Here is a 20,567-nt window from a genome sequence, read left to right as displayed (position 1 = left end):
AAAGATGTGACTCTTCTGTCTGATCTCTCTGTCCCTCTCTATGAAGCCCACTGATCCATAGATGCTTCCTTGGTGTGTCCTTCAAATATCTACCAGAGAGTGAGCAAAAAGCCCTGGTGATGTAGGTGTCTGGCAAGGGAGACTCCTCATAGCTACTGTGCATAGAGCACTTCCTGTTGAGGACTCCACATCATAGGTTTAGAAAAAGAGTATATCAGACCAGTCCATGGCTACTCTTGCAGGGGAGGTAATTGGTGGAAGCCCGGAGTGACAGACTGACAGAGATGACAACTTGTATAGGGACACACAGTGGTTGAAGAATGATGATTCTCCAGTCTTCCAATGTGGCCCATCCAGTAATAAACTGACCCCGATTAGCAGAAACAATGCCAAGACTCACACCCCCATGCCTGCCAGAGAGGAGCAAGCCTTCTGCCCCAGTGTCTACTCCAGTCTGACTCTGAGTAGGTTAACACATCCATTTTCTACAGCTGTTGTGTGGGAGGTTTGGGACAACACATGCACACACCTTCACAATGTTCTTCCCATAGCATTTATCCACCTCCAAAGTTGTAGGCAGGGTAGATGTTCACACCTCTATGAATGAAAGGTAACACAAGCAAAAACTGGGATTAACTCAATCTCTTTTATCCTTAGATGAAGGTGGGGGCTGAGAGGTTGCACTGAGCAGCTGCTTTCAGCGGAAGTAGGAAGGAGAGCCACAAGTTAAAATCACACATTTGGTAGTTTCACTGGAGGCACCATCCCAGGTAAGAACACAAGAGCTATGGACTCTTCAGGTTTGACATGAGAATTCAGTAACTAGGAGGGTTTCCAAGAGTCTCGATCAGCCAATAGATATCCATTCTTCCACGTCAGTACTTTTTAGTGTTAATTCTCGACGTGGAGAAGTATGCCTATGTATTTGGTTTAATTGGTGAACTGGTGATAGCAGGCATTGATTGGTGTATAGATCCACTGGTGCAAACACACTGGGAGAAACAAAGGGGAGGTACATTGTACTGATGGAGGAACCCAGAGCTTTGGGTGCCAGAATGACTATATCCATGATTCACTTCAGCATCCTCAGATGGTACCTTCACTTCTAAGCCAGCTGCCGGAACCTGGATTAGCTGCCCTGACTTTCTAGCAGAATTCCAAACTTGGAACTTCACCATCTACACAAGGTGGAAAGCGGGTTCACATGTAAGAGAGATCTACCATCTCTCTGTCCTCTACCTGGAAACTCTGCTCTGGTTCTGAAGCTCTGGACAACTGCACTTTACTCCTCGGGTTCAGATATCCTCATTATGGCTAACAGCTGGCAGGGGCATCCACATCTCATCAACAGCTGTTTCTCAAGTTCTCTAAATTTGAAGTGATGACAACGGTCATTGTTTTTGTAAACACACAGCCTCATTGGTACTCAGTATCTCACACATAAACTTGTACATTCATTTATTCACACATTCTTGGGGCTCCCACTGTATTTGGGGATCAGAGAATTGATATTCAACCCTTCTCTCCAGAGGGCTCTTCCTGTCTACAGACACCTTAGGAAGCCAGTGTGGGCTTTCTGGATAGCAGTGCCACTATCTGGCCATGGCGTGCAATTACAGTGTGGATTCTCATTTAGTGCCTAAAGTATGGCTTAAGAGAGGGGCAGTACTAGTGTTTGGTCTCAGCAGAGACTTAAACAGTGACTGGAATTCTTGGTTGTTGATCAAACTTAGCTTTGTAATTAAATGTAAGGCAAGGGGAACAAACAAGAATACGGTCTTAGTTGTTGGAACACAGTCCAGGAATGGAGGTCTATGAGGAGAAATCTTGAGTTTTTGTTCCAACTAAAACACTAACTAAGACAACATTCTTGAGACCTCAGTTTCTTAAAAACAAAACAAAAACAGAATTGTTCTTGGAATGTATTTTGGAGCTCCTCCCAAGTGTAGGGGTAAGAATGAGTTTACTTCTGATTACTCCTTAATTGCTTGCTGTGGTTATTCAATTAAGGGTTTAAATGGTCCTTTATGGATCCTCCATGGAAAAACAAATTTTTGCCACATGTGTCTTGTTCTTGTGATTGAATACAGCTTGAACTCATGAGAACTTTACTCATGTGGCCTTTCTTAACCACCAGAATATAAATTGTCAGGGACCCTGAATAAAATTGTCTATGGCATGAGACTTTAGTCTGCTTTCTTTATTGACTCCATTCTTCTGGGTCCCACTGATGCTTCTGATGATTGACCCCAATTGCCTAAATTCCCTCCCAGCTTTGAAGAGCATTCCAACCTTCTTTGGCCCTGACAATGAGATCCTAATTTAAGCAAAGAACACTTACTGAAGAGAGTATGTCACCCTTATCCTCAACAAGAGGCTGGAATGTTAGGTCCAAAGGAAACTTGTTCAAATAAAGAAAGGATGGAAGAAAGAGAGAGAAAGAGAGAGAGAGAGAGAGAGAGAGAGAGAGAGAGAGAGGAAGGAAGGATGAAGAAAGAAAGAGTGGGGGAGGGAGGGAGGGAGGGAGGGAGGAAGGAAAGAAGGAAGGATGAAGAAAGAAAGAGTGGGGGAGGGAGAGAGGGAGGGAGGGAGGAAGGAAGGAAGGAAGGAAGGAAGGAAGGAAGGAAGGAAGGAAGGAAGGAAGAAAAAAAGAAAAGCTAGTTCACCTCTACCAGAAGGTAGTGCCTATTGAATACCAGGGCCCATGCTGGCCTCCAGACTCCTTCAGATCACAAGTACATATTACAACAACAAAAATAAATAAATAAACTTTAAAAAGGACTACTCAGGATGGATGCTGGGATCTGATTAAATGATTTACTCACAGTTACCAATTTTACCTGGATAAATGAGATTTCTATTTTCTCTTACTGCTTTATACATCCTAATGCTCATTTGTGAATGTCAAGGACAAGTACTATATAAACACTGAAAATTAGATTTCCTAGATTCAAATTATTCACCTAGAGGCAGGGGAACTGTAATAGGATACTAAACGGTAATTATACCTTTTCATTTAAAAAAAAATCAACTGATAAAATATTAGCCCTACATGCTCAGTATTGACCTGTATCAACAGGATTCAATGAATCAATTCATATGCTCTAGAGCCAGTGGGGAATCTGATGGCTAAAGAAACTCTAACTGGAGCCCAGCCCTGAGACAACCTGAGGCTGTTTAGACAATACCAGGGATCCCAGGGAGGAAGACACCCAGATGTTCTTTCACACCTGAGGAAACTCACTCCACAAGAGTTCACTGTGGCCTTTGCATTTAAAAGCAGCCCTCCCCTTTTAGCTGAGTCCCAGTTCCAAATCCAAGCATGAGAGCTGAGGACAACTGAAGCTTAAATAAAAATTCAGCTAATTACAATTTAAACTGAGTCAGTGTTTTCTGTGCCCATAACACTTGGAGGTAGGATTTTTTTCAAAAAAGACTTGGAAGTAAGATTTTGGTGCTTGAACCCAGGTCTTTACAAAGACGCAAAGTAAATATCAATGAAACAGAAGAAATTTTCAAGATACAAGTAAATTGAAGATACTGCATTAATAATCCCCTTTTAATAAAGAAGCAAATTAGGAATTTACAGTTTTTCTGATTTCCTTACACAAGAGAGATAAGCTTCATCCTGTGACCCATACAGGTCTCATCTTCTGGTGGGTACCCTTTTATTTAAAAAACAAAACAAAACAAAACCTTTCTTAGCCTGGCTGTAGTGGCATATGCCTTTAATCCCAGCATTTGGGAGGCAGTGGCAGGTGTTTCTCTTAGTGTGAGGCCAGCCTGGTCTACAAAGTGAGTTCCAGTATGGCCAGGGATACACATAAACACACACACACACACACACACACACACACACACACACACACACACACACACTAACTGGAACAGAAAAGTTCCAATGTTGGATCTAGAGACACGGAGAACATTAGACACTAAAAACAGGTCCACTACACAATAGTGGCGAATCTGAGAAGCCCCGTGCTGAGTTGGGTGGGTGTGATATGCTGGCTACATCAGAGCAAGCAGCTCGAAAAACTCTGCTGGTAGGAATTGATATCCAGAGGAGCTCTTGTTCTCTTCAAGATGAGAGAATTTTTCTTAACGCCTTTCCTTGTATGTGTTTCTGGAACCCAGCCCCAGTCCATGTGCTTACACACAGACACACACATCTCCAATTTCTATAATCTCTCCTAACAGGAAGAGTGAAGTAGGTTCTGCAATTAACATTAATACTTAAGTATAATATTAATTACTCACAGTGTGCCTTTTTTAACTTATAGCTAGCAAAATTCAGACATATCAAAAATTTATAGCAGAAGAAGTCTCCTATACCTATTTGATTCTCATGCTTGAACCTATAGATGAGTTAAAATATGCTAAAGAAGGACAAAGATATATAGCTATAGACCTAGATAATATAAATATATAGAAATAGATGTTATCAATACATAGATACAATATTTCAAAAATGTTTTATGCAGTCTGTATCTAGCTCCTCCTCTCTAGATATCTGCCCCTTTCCTGTTGTGGCCATTCTCCTGCTCTTTAATCATGTCATGTTTCTCTATCCAAGATGTTCCTGGCATAGAGATGACTCAGGTTTTTCTCAGAGTGATCCATTCTGAGCCACTGAGGACTAGCAGGAAAATAGTAGTGAAGAGGGTCAGAGTCACCTTCAGGACTACGGAGCATGAGCTGAGTGAGTATGCAGAGTGAAGCCTAGCTATATGTATAGGTATGTTATGACCCTGTCAAGGAGAGGATTTCATTAAGCAGTTTCCTCTTTGAGTTTCAACAGCAACTTAAATAGTTTATACCTCTCACTCAAAGTCATTGAAGACTAAACAACATGGCTGTTGCCTATTATTTTTCAGTGTGTTATAGAACTAGTTATTCTCAATGTTGAGAGCATGTGTGTTGTGTACCCAAAACCCAACAACTGACTGGTCACTTCATAAGGGTATATGCTTTACACATCACTACCTTTGAGACAATGAGAAGTCCTAAACTCTTATCTATAAATAGATGAAGTAAAGCTAATTAGCAGGCATTTCAAGCCACAATTACACATATCACCATTAATTTTTTCTAAATAGTAATTGGACATAGTCTGTCCAAGAAATGGTGGATGGAGCTCTATTGAATATCCACACTGGTCTATGGCAAAAAAACAAAGACATGAACAATTGGCCATTCAAAGGAGTTGATGCAGAGAATTGTGAGAAGCCCAGTGTGTGGGGAGTGAGGAGCATTTATAGGGCTGCCATGAGAAGGTGCAGAGACAGGTCCTGTAGTAGGAGAGGGCATGCACTCACGGGAACTGGGAGAGACTGTTCCCCTCAAGATCCCTTTTTTGTTACCTGTCCTCAAGCTGCCAATATGATTTTCTTCTGTATGTTCAGTGACAGCCCTCCCTTCCAGCTGATAATGATGAAGGGCCTTGCTATCTTCTCCTGTTTCCCATCTGCTTGAGTATTTACCTTTCTGTGGTCAAGAAAGAAAAGAGGCAGGCAACTTCTAAGTTAGTAAACTCATGGAACAAGGGTTTTGTGTACCTGCTGCTCTCAGAAAGTGTGGACCCTGGACCAGACCTGAATACCTGTGGATTGGACGGTCAGTTCTTTAGTGATGTTGGGGTATTATCACCCTCATGAAGGAAGACTTTAGGAATTCCTTCCTTTGGGGCCATTATGGAGAAAGTAAGTTGGCCCTGGTGAATGCAGCTCAAGAGGAGAAGAGGGACAGAGATGGTCAGAGTGAAGCTAGAGCAGGTTGTTCTGAAGAAGCCAGAGTGACCTGAACACATCTCATAAGGTCATTGCAGGTCCCTCTTCACACTTTGGGAGCCATGAAATAATGTGCTGTGGCTCATGTCTCAGATCTTGGACGTTTTACTTTAGGGAGGTAAGAATTAAGGCACAACAAACAACAAATAACCAGTAAAGAGAGTTGCAATCTGTTTCTCCTCCTGAGCCATGCTAGGAAATTCTCTGTTTCTGGAGCTCCAAGAAACCACCAGTATTCACCAGGACACTTTTCTGTACTGAACTGTTACCTTTTCCCCAGTAAGATTATTTTTACTCATGTTGTACATGAAAAAAATCAAATTTTTGTCTTGCTTTAAACTATTCATGGTATATGCTCTCTCTGAATTCATTTTTAAAAAATTGAGATCCTTTCCAATTGGTAGAATTTAGTTATTTCTGTGCTTTTCTATTAAATAGGAAAACATCTAATAAGTTATTGTATGGATACATGTATAACCAAAAGACATAAAAATATATCATGTAGTCTAAAAACAGCAATTGTTTTGATTACATATCTAGAAGCATAAATGCTGGGTATGCTACTACACTACCCCAGTGATACATAAAAAATCATATATGCTCTGCTGTTCCCATCCATAGTACATCTGTGACAGTTGATCATGCTGCTGACCATCATGAAGCCAATATGACAAACAGTCTGGATTCTTCAAGCATCTTTAGAAGATTGTGTGTCATTCATTGGTTATTTTCAATCAGTGTTTTATACTCTCTCTGCATCTCCAGGCCTAACCAAGACTTGTACTGCCATTATGAGAGTAGTCTACAGTTTACTTGACTGAATCTGAATCTTTCCATATATAAAGCATGGTATATGCTGCTCACTCTGTGTACCAAGAATGGAGAAAAATTAAAATACTGCTCACTCTGAATCTGGAAATACATGGTACTTACCAATGCTGCTGTCATCTTTATCAACAGTCTTTGGAATGTAAGTGTCTGCCTCTTAAATAAAAGTGTTTTAATCAAAGGACTGGCTCCAGTTAGTAGCAATTGCAAAGAGGAGCACAGATTCTAGATACAAAGTGAGAAAAAAAAGCTCAATGATTCTGCTAGCCCAGTTATATAGCTATTCTCTCTTACTTTTGCCTTAATTTACTCTGGATTCATTCACAAAGGCATCTCTCATGCAACAGGCAACAGGCTCATATATTCTTCTGAAATATTCTCATTCAGAGAAAATGTATAAAAGACACCACAAGAAAGAAAATCAATGAATTCATGTAGTGATAACTAGAGTGAAAAACAAAGAGAAAGGCTATTCAAGAGATAAAAGAAATAAATAATGCACAAAGAAAGCCAGTTAATAATGGAAACTAAACAAATGAGGGCCAACATGAAGGCTTAGTGGGAGAGATGCTACCAACACCTGAACAACCTCAGGATCCACACAGTGGAATGAGCAAACAGATCTATTAGCTGTCCTCTGACCTCCACACATGTACTGTGGTACATGAGTTCTCCCTACACATACAATAGGTAAATAAATGTAAAACAAATTTTCAGGAGACAGACTCCCCCACATTGTTAAATATCACTTTAATGAGGCAAAATATGTTATATTTCTTTATGTGACTGAATATTACACTAACAGTAAAAGGTGTATGACACTTGTTGTTCTATATTTTTCTAACAACCTAAGGATGTGTGTTTAATTATGTAAAGATGTGCTGCATTTGATTCACTTTCCCTGCCTAAGGCACCTGATTGATCTAATAAGGAGCTGAATGTCCAGTAGCTATGCAGAGAGTATGGATAGGCGGGGCTGGTGTCCAGAGAGAAGAAATAGAAAGAAAAGTCTAGGCTCAAGGAGAATGAGGGGAAGAAAAATGAAAAGAGAGAAAAACAAGAGAGAAAATGAAAAAAGAAAGGAGAATGCTAAGAAGACTCAGGCAGCCGCCAGACAGCAGAGACAGAGCAGGACATAGAAAAGTAAAGAAAGGAGAACAGCCCTGAGACAAAAGGTAGACAAAGAGAAACAGGTTAATTTAAGTTAAAAGAGCTAGCCAGAAAGGAACCTAAGCTAGGATGAGCATTCATAAGTAATAATAAGTCTCAATGTTATGATTTGGGAGCTGGCTGGCAATCAGAAAGTAAAAGCCTGGTACACCACCGGGGATCAGTTACAGAAAGCATACTTTGTCCCACAGATGGGTTCCCTAGTTTAGCCTAATCCTAAAGAGTCTAAACAGTTAACTTCATTTGGCCTTGGACAAATATTGAAGAACTGCTAGTTTATATCCTAATTGAGAATTACTATAGTTTGTGATGCTCAGAAGACATGTCCATATTGGAATCACATCTTTATCAACATAGCATTGTCAACATGTCCACCAACTGAGCCAGATGGCATGACTTATCACTACAATGATCCTCTGAAGAAATTCCAGTAAGCAACCTTTGGTATCATTTAAAAACAAAAGCAAAAACAAAAAACACAAAATAAAACCAACCAACCAAAAAAAAAAAAAAAAAAAACCCAAGATCTTTAAAAATATCCCACTCATCACAGGAATTTCAAATAGATAGCACATGCTTCCTGACTCATACTAGCCTACTCTAGGGAAAGCCCAAGTTATATCTTCCTACTGTGACTCTGGACCCCTTGCAGAGCATGGAAACACAGGGAAAAGTGTGTAACTGAGGCTGGAATCAGAAGTTCTGTATAGATTTCAGAATTAAAATTCTACTAGAATTCTCTGGTTCCTGAACACTCATCTTTAGAACAGGGAGGTTTGTCTCCATGGTCTCACCAAACTCCTCAGCCTAATGTGAAGCTCAGCTTACTTTAACCACCCAAACATCATGGTCTTCTGGTTACAAATATCTGCACATTGCTCTGGGACTTTCCCTATTTTTCTTCTTCCCACCCCCATTAGCATTTTCAATACACTTCACTTATCAGCTCATACAAGTCTCATCCATCCTCAAGGGAGACTTGATGTCTCACTCCTCTGTAGTTACACTTAACTTCTTTGACTTTAACTTGAAAAACTGCTTATTTTGTGTAATTTCTCTTTAACAATGAGATTAGTAATGCCATAAAGTACTTGAGATATTTGAAACTAGAAAATATGATCTTTGCTAGTTTAACAAATATAAATTATTAACTATTGGATAAGACATTTAAATACTACTGAACTTAACTTCTTACATAAGGTGAGAACACTGAATTTTCATTTATTGTAGAGTCAGGACAGCTTTGTGTGACTTCATAGAAATCATGCTAATTTGAAACTTATGATGCCAGGTAACATTCTCAAAGTATATAATATATGCAGTGTATTTATATTAGCTTATATTATTCATTGCTAATATCTATTTATCTATTTCAATAACAGGTTTTCACAAGAACTCAATTAAAACCTGTTTTCATTGTCCAATATGTGATGACTTTGTAGAGTACCTTTGAAGATGTCAGTTGCCTTACTCAGAGACACTAAAGATTAGGTAATAGGACTGTGGCCAAATCCCTTGTACTTCACCACTAGGCAATGTTCTATCTTAACTTCTATATTTCAGAGTGCTAACTTCCATCATTTAATGGGATTATTTGTTTTCCTTGCTTAGAACCTGACAGTGTTTCAAGGTTGGAAGACAGCTGTTAGTAATTGGTCTCTCCACAGCTTCTCCTTGGGCTTTACATCTGCAAATTCCTTCCACTGGGATTTGATGTGAAATCACCAATAAATATCCTACTCTCTCTAGAAATGCCTGAAGAAAAGGTTTTTGCCAGTTATCAAATTGAAAAAAAAAAAATCACACATGTATAATCACTGCTAAAGAAATAGAGCTGATTAATAAGGGTAACTTGGAGTTCTGTTGACATTTTGCACACTGGTTTGTGACACAAAACAAGTGCAGTAGTGATTCCATCCCACCCATCTTAAATCCCTCAAGGCTATGACCCATCTTACCCAGCACCTACTGTGGGTCAGTAGAGTCTGAGTACCTATGAGGAAGGAAGAGGAATAGCCCCCCCCCCCATGAGCACAAATGGGTCAGCTATAAGATCTGAGGTTTCAGAGACCATTGGAGGTTCATTTCCACTCTTTAGTGGTACTCTTTTAATAAGTGATGGTACTTGGACATGATCTAGTACAATGGAGCGTAGGAGAAACAGCAGTGAACTATGAAGAGTTCCTTCATTTCTCCAACATCACTTCAATGTCTCTGACCCACCAACTCCATCCACAGCTCTACTTTCTAAGAACTTGTTGGGCATCCACAAGTGATACTATATGCCAAAACATTAATGAGCCCGAAAATTCTTCCTGGGAAGGTGAAATTTCCACAGTTGTTGTAGTGAGTATGAAAGACAACTCTGTCTCAGTCAAAGGATATGACAGGAATTTTGCTAAAGCCAAAAATCACTAAGACACACAAGTTTGAGTTTTATAAATTTAAGTTAAAAGGAAGAAAACTCAGAAATATTTTTTATTTAATGTTATTTAATACTGAATTAAATCTAGTTTGGCACAGCAAATAAAAAAAAGACAAAGAATGATGATAATCTTTAAGATTTGTAAAATGTTAAAAAGAAAATTTCCAGTATTTCTGAACAACAGAGAAAATGTAGGTCTGTAGCAATGGCTCAGTGGTTAAGAGTGTTTGGTGCTCTTGCAGAGAACCCTGGTTCTGTTCCAACACCCACATGGTAGCTCTGCAGTTTTCTGTAACTCCAATTCTAGGGGATTTGAATGTCTATTCTCTTCTCCACAGACAACAGGCACTCACTTACATACATGCAGGCAAATTACTGACACTTACAAAATAAAAAAAATAAATAATTACTGATACTTACAAAATAAAAAAATATTTTTTAAAGAGTAAAATTAATGTGCCAATCCCTCCCTCAATGAAGCACACACTCTTTGGGCACGTGTACTTCTGCCATCAATTCATGAGAAAAAGGTAGACTGGGATGACACTGAAATAACAATTTTTCCCTACTAGACTGGGACTATGAAATATGAGAAAATCATCATAGTACAGGTATCAACCTCCACAAAGATCATAAAACCTCCAGCAGACTGTAAACTCACAAAGTAAAGATCTTTTCCCCCACAGGCTCAACAAATCCAGAAGTAGGATGACTTTGCAGATGGAGGATTCTGGTCTCTACCTTCTCTGGTGTCCACATGAGCAGATGTCTCTCTTCAAATGAGATAGCTGCTGCTACCAGGATTTGGGAAGAAACACAAGAGAGAACATAAACTAATGAGAAAAGGAAAACTATGGTGCAAATAAAATATTGATTTCCTTACTTAAAGGGGCCATTCTTCTTAAAGGTTATATTTTAATGGATTGAAATACTCAGGGACTTCAGTGACAAATTCTGTACTGAACATAGGCAAGAAGAATGGAAAATGAAAACACAATAGAATAAATCATTCAAATGAGCATGGTGATTTTTGATCTTTTGGGCATGAAAACTTAGTAAGTGCTAATATGTGTGGGGGGGTGTTTAAATATGTGCATGTAAAATAGTATTCTTACTGCTTTGCTAGTTATTGCACACAGCTGTGACTAAAATTATTTTAACAATTGAACAGTATTTATCAACATGTAACTGTGAAGGAGATAGCACTTATAACACTGGAACATAATATGCTGACTGAAATTAGTAGAATGTTCTGTATGTTTTGTGAGGGAAAATGAATAAAAACATGTACAGAACACTGTTTATATATGAAGGACAGTGACTTCTTAGAGTAGAAGCACTTCTTGGGATTGTGACCAAACACATCACCATCTCTATATTTTGAATGTTATTTCTTTTAGGTAATATCACAATTTCTAAAAGTTAAAAAAAAAATGCAGAATCTGAGACATGAGCCACAGCACATCATTTGTTGGCTCCCAAAGTGTGAACAGGCACCTGGAATGACCTCATGAGATGTGTGCTGGTCACACAGGCTTCTTCAGAGCAACCTGCTCTAGCTCCATTATGACCATCTCTGCCCCTCATCTCCTCTTGAGATCAAATCACCAGGGCCATCAAACCTTCTCCATAATGGCCCCAAAGGAAGGAATTCACAGAGTCTTCCTTCATGAGGGTGATAATACCCCACCATCACTCAAAAAACTGACCGACCAATCCACAGGTATTCAGGTTTGGTCCAGGGTCCACACTTTCTGAGAGCAGCAGGTTCCAACTTCAGTACACAAAAACCCTTGTTCCATGAGTTTACTAACTTAGAAGTTGCCTGCCTCTTTTCTTTCCTCACCATAGAAAGGTAAATACTCAAGCAGATGGGAAACAGGAGAAGATAGTAAGGACCTTCATCATTATCAGCAGGAAGGGAGGGCTGTCACTGAACACAGAGACCAACATCATGATGTCAGCTTGAGAACAGAGGGACATCAAAGGGACCTTGAGGGCAACAGTCTCTCCCAGTTCCCATGAGTGCATGCCTTCTCTAACAACAGGGCGGGTCTCTGCTCCTTCTCATGACAGTCCTATAAATGCAAGCTGGCTGCTCTTTCCCCACACTCTGGGCTTCTGCTCATCCTTTCTCAAGGTGACACTCAGCCATGAAGACACTTGTCCTCCTCTCTGCCCTTGTCCTGCTGGTCTTTCTGACCCAGGTTTATTCTTTCCCAGAAGCTACTGAAGGGGATAAAAATGAAGAGCAGCCAGGAGTAGAAGACCAGGATGTGTCTATCTCCTTTGGAGGCCCAGAAGGCTCTGCTCTTCAAGATGCAGGTGAGTGGTGATAGAGGGTTGGAGTCTCTAGAGAGAGGGGTGAAGATGTGCCCTGGAATCCTGTCCAGAACTGTGTGATTCAGTAAGTATCTCTGTTGATCCTCTAGGATCTTCCCCATCTTATTCATAGAAGTAAGAGTAAGAGTCCAAAAAGTGTAATTGATTTTCTTTCTTTTTAAGTTTTTTGATCTAAAAATTTATCCGTGGAATAATTTTAAAATATAGAGCCAATTGATTAGGCCTTTATCTATTCATTTGATAACTTTGGTATAGAAAGAAAAATCTGCTTTATAAAATAATAGATTTAGGAACCAAATGTCAGTGTGTGAATGTGTTGGTTCAAGAAGACACAAAAAGGTGAAGGAAAGTGAAATGCCTGTCAAGTTGTGCATGTGATAACACTTGTTCAATCTATTGCCTGTACCTCTGTACAATCTATCATGAATCTTCATAGTGTTTTACACTATTGCATATTGCTGACTACCGTACTTAGTGCCTCCTGTTCTCTGTTTCCTCAGCCGCAAGAAAGGTGACATGCCACTGCAGAAAAAATGGTTGCAAACGTTCTGAACAAGTCTCTGGGTTCTGCAACAAAGGTCCAGTACGATACGTATTCTGCTGCCGCTGAGACCATAGACAAGATCACTATGTGCTCTGAGACCTCATCATCTGTCATTACCCTTGTACTTTGCCTCAATTGTTTTTCCTTCTCCAATAAATTTCCTTGCATAAAAAGAATCTGTTTTTATGCTTCTTTGATGTCTTCTATGTTGCTTAGTCAGGACTCTTCTGAGCTATCCAGCAGAATCTGCGATGAATCCCTTATAAAAAATGTCTGGGGTCACTTATGTATACTATCATATCATCTGCAAATAATGAAAGTTTGACTTCTTCCTTTCCAGTTTGTATCCCCTTGATCTCCTTTTGTTGTTTTATTGCTCTAGCTAGAACTTCAAGTACTATATTGAATAAATATGGGGAGAGTGGACAGCCTTGTCTTGTTCCTTATTTTAGTGGAATTGCTTTGAGTTTCTCTCCATTTATTTCGATGTTGGCCGTCAGCTTGCTGTAAATTTGCCTTTATTATGTTTAGGTAGGTTCTGTATATTCCTGATCTCTCCAAGACCTTTATCATGAAGGGGTGTTGCATTTTGTCAAAGGCCTTTTCAGCATCTAATGAAATGATCATATGGGTTTTTTTTCTTTCAGTTTGTTTATATGGTGTATTACATTGACAGATTTTCATATGTTGAACCATTCTTGCATCTCTATGATGAAGCCTACTTGATCATGGTGGATAATTTTTCTGATGTGTTCTTGGAGTCAGTTTGCCAATATTTTATTGAATATTTTTGCATCAATGTTCATGAGGGAGATTTGTCTGTAATTCTCTTTGTTTGTTGCATCTTTGTGTGGCTTGGGAATCAGAGTACCTGTAGCCTCATAAAAGGAGTTTGTTAACGTTTCTTCTGTTTCTATTGTGTGGAACAATTTGAAAAGTACTGGTATTAACTCTTCTTTGAAAATCTGGTAGAATTCTGCACTGAAACCATCTGGTCCTGGGCTTTTTTTTTTTCTGGGAAATTTTTAATGACTATTTCCTTGGGGGTTATTGGTCTATTTAAATAGTTTATCTGGTCTTGATTTAAGTTCGGTATATGGTACCTATCCAGAAAATTATCCATTTCTTTTAGATTTTCCAATTTTATGGAGAACAAGTATTTGAAGTATGACCTGATGATTCTCTGGATTTTCTTGTTGTCTGTTGTTATGTCTCCCTTTTCATTTCTGATTTTGTTAATTTGGATAGTGTGTGTGTGTGTGTGTGTGTGTGTGTGTGTGTCTTTTGGTTAGTTTTGATAAGGGCTTGTCTACCTTGTTGATTTTCTCAAAGAACCAGCTTTGTTTCATTGATTCTTTGCATTGTTCTCTTTGTTTCTATTTTATTGATTTCAGCTCTCAATTTGATTATTTCCTAGCATCTATTCCTCCTGGGTGACTTTGCTTCTTTTTGTTCTTTTGAGCTTTTAAGTGTGCTATTAAGTAACTGGTGTGAGATTTCTTCAACTTCTTCGTGTGGACATTCAGTGCTATGAATTTCCCTCTCAGCACTGTTTTCATAGTTTCCCATAAGTTTGGGTATGTAGTACATTCATTTTGTTTGAATTCTAGGAAGTCTTTAATTTCTTTATTTCTTCCTTGACCCATTAGTGATTCAGTTGAGCACTATTTAGTTTCCATGAGATTGTAGGCTTTCTGTAATTTTTGATGTTGTTGAAATCTAACTTTAGGACATAGTGGTCCTATAGAATACAGGAAGTTATTCCTTTTTTTTTTTTTTTTTGTAGTTGGAGATCTTCTCTCAGGTGCCACTAAGGCCTTGCGGTCCCACAACTCTGTGGTCCCACAACATACATATAAAATAATCATATGGACACATATTATTTAAACTGCTTGGCCATTAGCTCAGGCCTACCATTGTCTAGCTCTTACTCTTATATTTAGCCCATTTCTATTCATCTATACTTTGCCACGTGGCTTGTGGCTTACCAGTTCCTTACATCTTGTCATGGCGGCGGCTGGCATTCTCTCCTGCCCCAGCCTTCACTTCCCAGAATTCTCTTCTCCTTGTCCCGCCTACCCTATCCTTCCTGCCTGGATACTGGCCAATCAGCACTTTATTTATTTTAATCAATCAGAGCAACACATTTGACATACATAACATCCGACAGCACTTCCCCTTTTCTTTTTTTTTTTTAAAGGAAGGTTTTATCTTTTACATAGTAAAATTACATATAACAAAACAATTATCAAGCAAGAATTACAGTTACAATATTAAAGAAGATATCCTATCTACGTTATATTTGTGAGTCTAAGGTTTTATATCTAACTTATCTTTTATCATAATTGAGGAAATTATAACTATCTAGTCTTCAACCACATCAAAGACCTCAGAAGGATATATTATTACCTGAGAACTGGGAGAAGGATGCAAGTAACTTTCAGGAGTCTTGCAGGGTAGACAGAGACAGCTGGCAGCTTGGACAGTCATCTAATGTTCCTTTGTAAAGTTGGGGCATCTGTCTTCAGCCCACAGGGCTAGAGTCTCTCAGTCACTTCTCTCAGTGTCCTGACGAATGTCTGGCAGTTTCCTCTGTGAAGCAGGACCTGAAGGACCAAAAGTTCAGTGGTCACCTTTCTATGGTTCCTGCATGTCCAGTTGATCAAGCAGTCCAGGCAAGAACAGTTTCTTGCCCAAATGGCTATTTTTGCCAAGGTGAAGATAAACTCCATATGAAGTGTCTTCAATGCCCATCCTCCTCTCTGAAGTAAATTGGTGTTGCCAGGAGCAGATATGTCTCACTGTCCAGAAAGTCTAAATTTTAAAAATATTTTAAATGCCATATTCTGAAGGTCTTTGAAGTATTTGAAGATTACCTATCTATCGGAAATATCTCTATGTATACCTAGAAGACTTAACTACCATGGCTACAAGTATGATTATTATAGATGATTAATTATTAATCTATTTTTAATTATCCATTAAAATTTTAAATGAGCTATACAAACATAATACCTTAATAACTTTAAGTTTGTATCAATAGACTAAAATCTATACCATTGTAAAACATTTTAAACAAGTTGTTGCTCTTTAGAAGTAAATTCCTTAATCTACCCTTTCTTCCTATTATATCTATATCATATTCCCTTTTTTTTCTTTAGAAAGAGATCACATTTATAATCAACCTGATTTAAATAAAAATATTGGTTTTTGTCTGTCCCACATCAGAGGGATCTTCTGATTTGGGACAAAAGAATCTCTTAATCTCTTTTTTTTAGCAATATGTCTGAGTTTAGAGAAGGAGTGAGCCAATTCCATCTCCAAAGCCAGCTTGATAATTTTGGGAAATTGGGCGTAGTTTCTCTTACTACTTCCTGCTGGAGGGGGGCGCTGTATCTTATGGGGACACAAAGAAAATTTTAGGATTATGGAATAGTCCGTGAGGGTAAACCGCTGAGCCAGTTATCTTGAAACCATTCTGGATGTTGGATCATCTGGGCCATGGTGTTATTGGAGACCTTTCAGGTGGTCTTGGCTGATCAAACCTGATGTATCTTAATATGGAACAAATCCATAGCCTCTGGCTTTCTGTGGAAAAAAAAGTAGAGACTCTTTTCCAAAGCAACATATCCTTATATCCAAATTTTGAAGTCAAGGTACCTTTAAAATTTACATATTTATTTAACTCAACAGCTTTTACGATCAAATCTTTTTCTGTAGTTAAAAATCTCAAAGACAAGACAAACCAGATTTTCTGTGTAATATCTATCTTTATAAGACTGAAATGCCACTGTGGCTGCTGGCCCCGCCCACCTCAGCTTCTCAACATGGTGGTGGTATAGTTTACCACCAGCTCTGGGTCTGGAGCCATGTGTCAGAAGCAGTTCTATCAAAGCAGCACATAGCCCAGAAACCTTTTTTTTTTTTTTTTTTTTAACTAGCAAAGGCTAAATCCACCATGCAGCAGAATAAAGTAAAGAGACTCCTCATTCCGGCCACACTGCAGGTCAGACGCACACGCCAGCAGGCTGCCGCTAACTTGAGAGAGACAACTAGGAAGCTGTTTTTAGCTCCGTTTTAGAATCTTTTTCCTCAGGTTTTAGGTGGAAACTCTTGTCAACACGTTGGGCACCATTTGTAGTTGGAGATCTTCTCTCCAGGTGCCACTAGGGCCCCACGGTCCCACAACTCCGTGGTCCCACAACCTAAGTATAAAATAATCATATGGACACATATTATTTAAACTGCTTGGCCATTAGCTCAGGCCTACCATTGTCTAGCTCTTTTTTGTATATGTTGAGATTTGCTTTGTGACCAAGTATGTGGTCGATTTTAGAGAAGGCTCCATGGGGCCCTGAGAAGAAGGTATATTCTTTTTTCTTAAGGTGGAATGTTCTGTAGAAATCTATTAAGTGCATTTGAGTCATAACATCTGATAGATCCCTTATTTCTCTGTTAAGTTTCTATCTGGCAGATCTGTCCATTGGTGAGAGTGGGGTGTTGAAGTTTTCCATTATTTTGTTGTTGTTGTTTCAAGACAGGATTTCTCTGTATAGTTTTGGAGCCTGTCTGGATCTTGTTCTGTAGACCAGGCTGGCCTTGAACTCACAGAGATCCACCTGGTTCTGCCTTTTGAGTGCTGGGATTAAACGTATGAGCCACTGCTGCCCAGCTAAAATCTCCCACTATTAATGTGTGGGGTTTGATGTGATTTACACTTTAGTAGTGTTTCTTTTACATATGTGGGTGCCCTTATATTTGGGACATAAATGTTCAGAATTGAAACTTCATCTTGCAGATTTTTCCTGTGATGAGTATGTAATATCCTTCTTGATCTCTTTTGATTTATTTTAGTTTGAATTCTAGGTATTAGGATAGCTACATCAGCTTGCTTCTTAACTACATCTGACTGGAAAGTCTTTTCCCAGCTTTTTATTCTAATGTAGTGTCTGTCTTCGAAGTTGAGGTGTGTTTCTTGTATGTAGCAGAAGAGTGGATCCTTTTTTCATAGCTATTCTGTTAGCCTATATCTTTTTATAGGTGAATTGAGTCCATTGATATTAGGGGATATTACTAACCAGTGATTGTTAATTCCTGTTATCTTTTGGTAGTAGTGTGTGTATATTTCCCTTCTTTGGGATTTGCTGCTGTGGGGTTTTCTATTGTCTGTGTTTTGGGGGTGCATCTGATTTCCTTAGGTTAAAGTTTACCTTCTAGTGTTTTCTGTACATCTAAATTTGTGGATAGATATTGTTTAAATTTGGTTTTGTCTTGGAATGTCTTGTTCACTCTGTCTATGGTGATTGAAAGTTTTGTTGGGTATAGTAGTCTGGGCTGGCATCCATAGTCTCTTAGTGTCTGCATTACATCTATCCATTTCCTTCTGGATTTCAGTCTCCATTGAGAAGTCAGGTATTATTCTGATGGGTCTGCCTTTATAAGTCACTTGGTCTTTTACCTTTGGTGCTCTTAATATTCTTTCTTTATTCTTTATGTTTAGTGGTTTAACTATTATGAGGCATGGGGACTTTTGGGGGATCTAATCTGTTTAGTGTTCTATAGGCTTCTTGTATCTTCATAGGTATTTTCTTCTTTAAGTTGGGAAAGTTTTCTTCTATGATTTTGTTGAATATATTTTCTGTGCCTTTGAGTTGGTATTCTTCTCCTTCTTCTATCCCTATTATTCTTGGGTTTGGCGTTTTCATGCAGTCCCAGATTTCCTGGATGTTTTGTTTTATGACTTTTTTGGCTTTGGTGTTTTCTTTGACTTCTATTTTCTCTATTGTATTCTCTATACTAGAGATTCTCTCTTCCATCTCTTGTATTCTGTTGATTATGCTTGCATCTGTGTTTCCTGTCCATTTACTCAGATTTTCTATTTCCATCATTACCTCTGTTTGTGTCTTCTTCATTGTTTCCATTTCAATTTTCATATCTTAAACTGTTTCCTTCACCTGTTTAATTGCTTTTTCATGGTTTTTGGCTTTAAGGGATTTACTGATTTCTTCCAATTTTTTTTGTTTGTCTTTTTCTCAATTTCTTTAAGGGAATTTTTCATTTCCTCTTTAAAGGTCTCTATCATCCTCATAAAGTTATTTGTAAGGTCACTTTCTTCTTTTTCTTTTTTGTTGTGATGTTCAGGTCTTGCTGTTGCAGAACTGCTAGTTTCTGGTGATGCCATATTGTTCTTTATGTTGTTGTATGTATTTTTGCACTGGAGTTGCCCATCTTTTCCTCCAATAGATGTAAAAGGTGCCTGTGTCTGAGTGAGCTCTTCTTAGTCTAATCTGTGCTTGTTCTGTCTGTATCTCAGGGGGCTACTTTTGGTCCAGTCATAGCTAGCTTTTGGACTAATTGGAGTTGGTGGATTCTGTGTCTCAGGGAACCATTGACCTCACAGAAGGGGTGGATTTGGGGTAGGGCCTGAGACCTGCAATGAAGATCTAGTACACTCCATATTCTGTTGCCACTGAGACTAGAGACAAGATCACCATGTGCTCTAAGACTTTCTGAGCTGTCATTACCCTGTACTCAGCCTCTAATGTTTTTCCTTCTCCAATAAATTTCCTTGCAGAAAAAGAATCTGTTTTTAATGTTTCTTTGATGCCTTCTATGTGGCTTAGTCAGGACTCTTCCAAGCTATCTAGCAGAATCTGCAATGAATCCCTTATAAAAGAAGTCTGGGTTATATTTTAGTAGACATATCAAGAGTAAACAGGAGTTTAGATACAATGTCACATCTTAGTAATTCTGCTCTACCTACTTCTCCTGTCTGTCAACTCTAATGTCCTTTAGATGGGACTCACCCTCAGAAACATGTCCCACATTTCCAGGGTCCATTCTTCCCTTGGAGGACATTGAGGTTGTTTCCACTTTCTAGATAGTGTGAATACAGCAGCAATGAACATGACTGAGCAAGTATCTGTGGAGTAGGATGTTGAGTCTTTTGGGCATTTTCCAAGGAGTGTTTCAGCTGTGCCATATGGAGAGTTCCTTATAGTCTTCTGAGAAGTCTCCACACTAATTTCCACAGTTCCTGCACCAATTTACAATCTTGCAATCCCACCAAGAGTGAATGAGGGCTCCCCTTTCCCTACATCCTCACTCACATGTGTTGTTAGTTGTTTTCTTTATCTTAGCTCTTCTGACTGGGTTTAGATGAAACTTCGGAGTACTTTTAATATGTGTTTCTCTAACTGTTAATAATGTTGAACACTTAGATATACTTCTTAGCTATTTTTATTAGTTCTTTGAAACTTTCCAACAACCTGTTAATCTGTTGGGATAATACTTATCTCTCCCCAAACTCTTCCCAGATTTACCCGCTTCCTTACCTACCCAAGTTCATACTTTTTTAAAATTTTATCTAGACCAATTTGTGCTGCCCATGTTTTTAGATGTGAGATTTTTCATATGACCAATTTACCAGGGGTTACACTCAGAAAGAACCATTCCTCTCTCTAATAAG

The 20,567-nt window shown here is 38.8% G+C and overlaps 1 protein-coding gene across 1 annotated transcript; it reads left to right on the top strand.

Moving 5' to 3' along the window:
• Positions 1-12,365: 12,365 nt before the first annotated feature.
• LOC118569092 (alpha-defensin 9-like) lies at positions 12,366-13,165 on the top strand. Its single transcript, XM_036166814.1, has 2 exons — positions 12,366-12,537; positions 13,056-13,165. The coding sequence occupies exons 1-2, from the start codon at positions 12,366-12,368 to the stop codon at positions 13,163-13,165; spliced, it is 282 nt and encodes a 93-aa protein (XP_036022707.1).
• The last annotated feature ends 7,402 nt before the right edge of the window (positions 13,166-20,567 follow it).

This window comes from Onychomys torridus, chromosome 17 (genome assembly GCF_903995425.1).
Source record: "Onychomys torridus chromosome 17, mOncTor1.1, whole genome shotgun sequence".
Taxonomy (NCBI): Eukaryota; Metazoa; Chordata; class Mammalia; order Rodentia; family Cricetidae; genus Onychomys; species Onychomys torridus.
This window is presented reverse-complemented; position numbering and strand designations above follow the sequence as displayed.

Bases quoted from the DNA above. Each gene is read 5' to 3' on its own strand.
- LOC118569092 (XM_036166814.1), top strand. From the start codon at position 12,366: ATGAAGACACTTGTCCTCCTCTCTGCCCTTGTCCTGCTGGTCTTTCTG. The intron at 12,538-13,055 runs GTGAGTGGTGAT...CTGTTTCCTCAG, and splicing joins CTCTGCTCTTCAAGATGCAG to CCGCAAGAAAGGTGACATGC.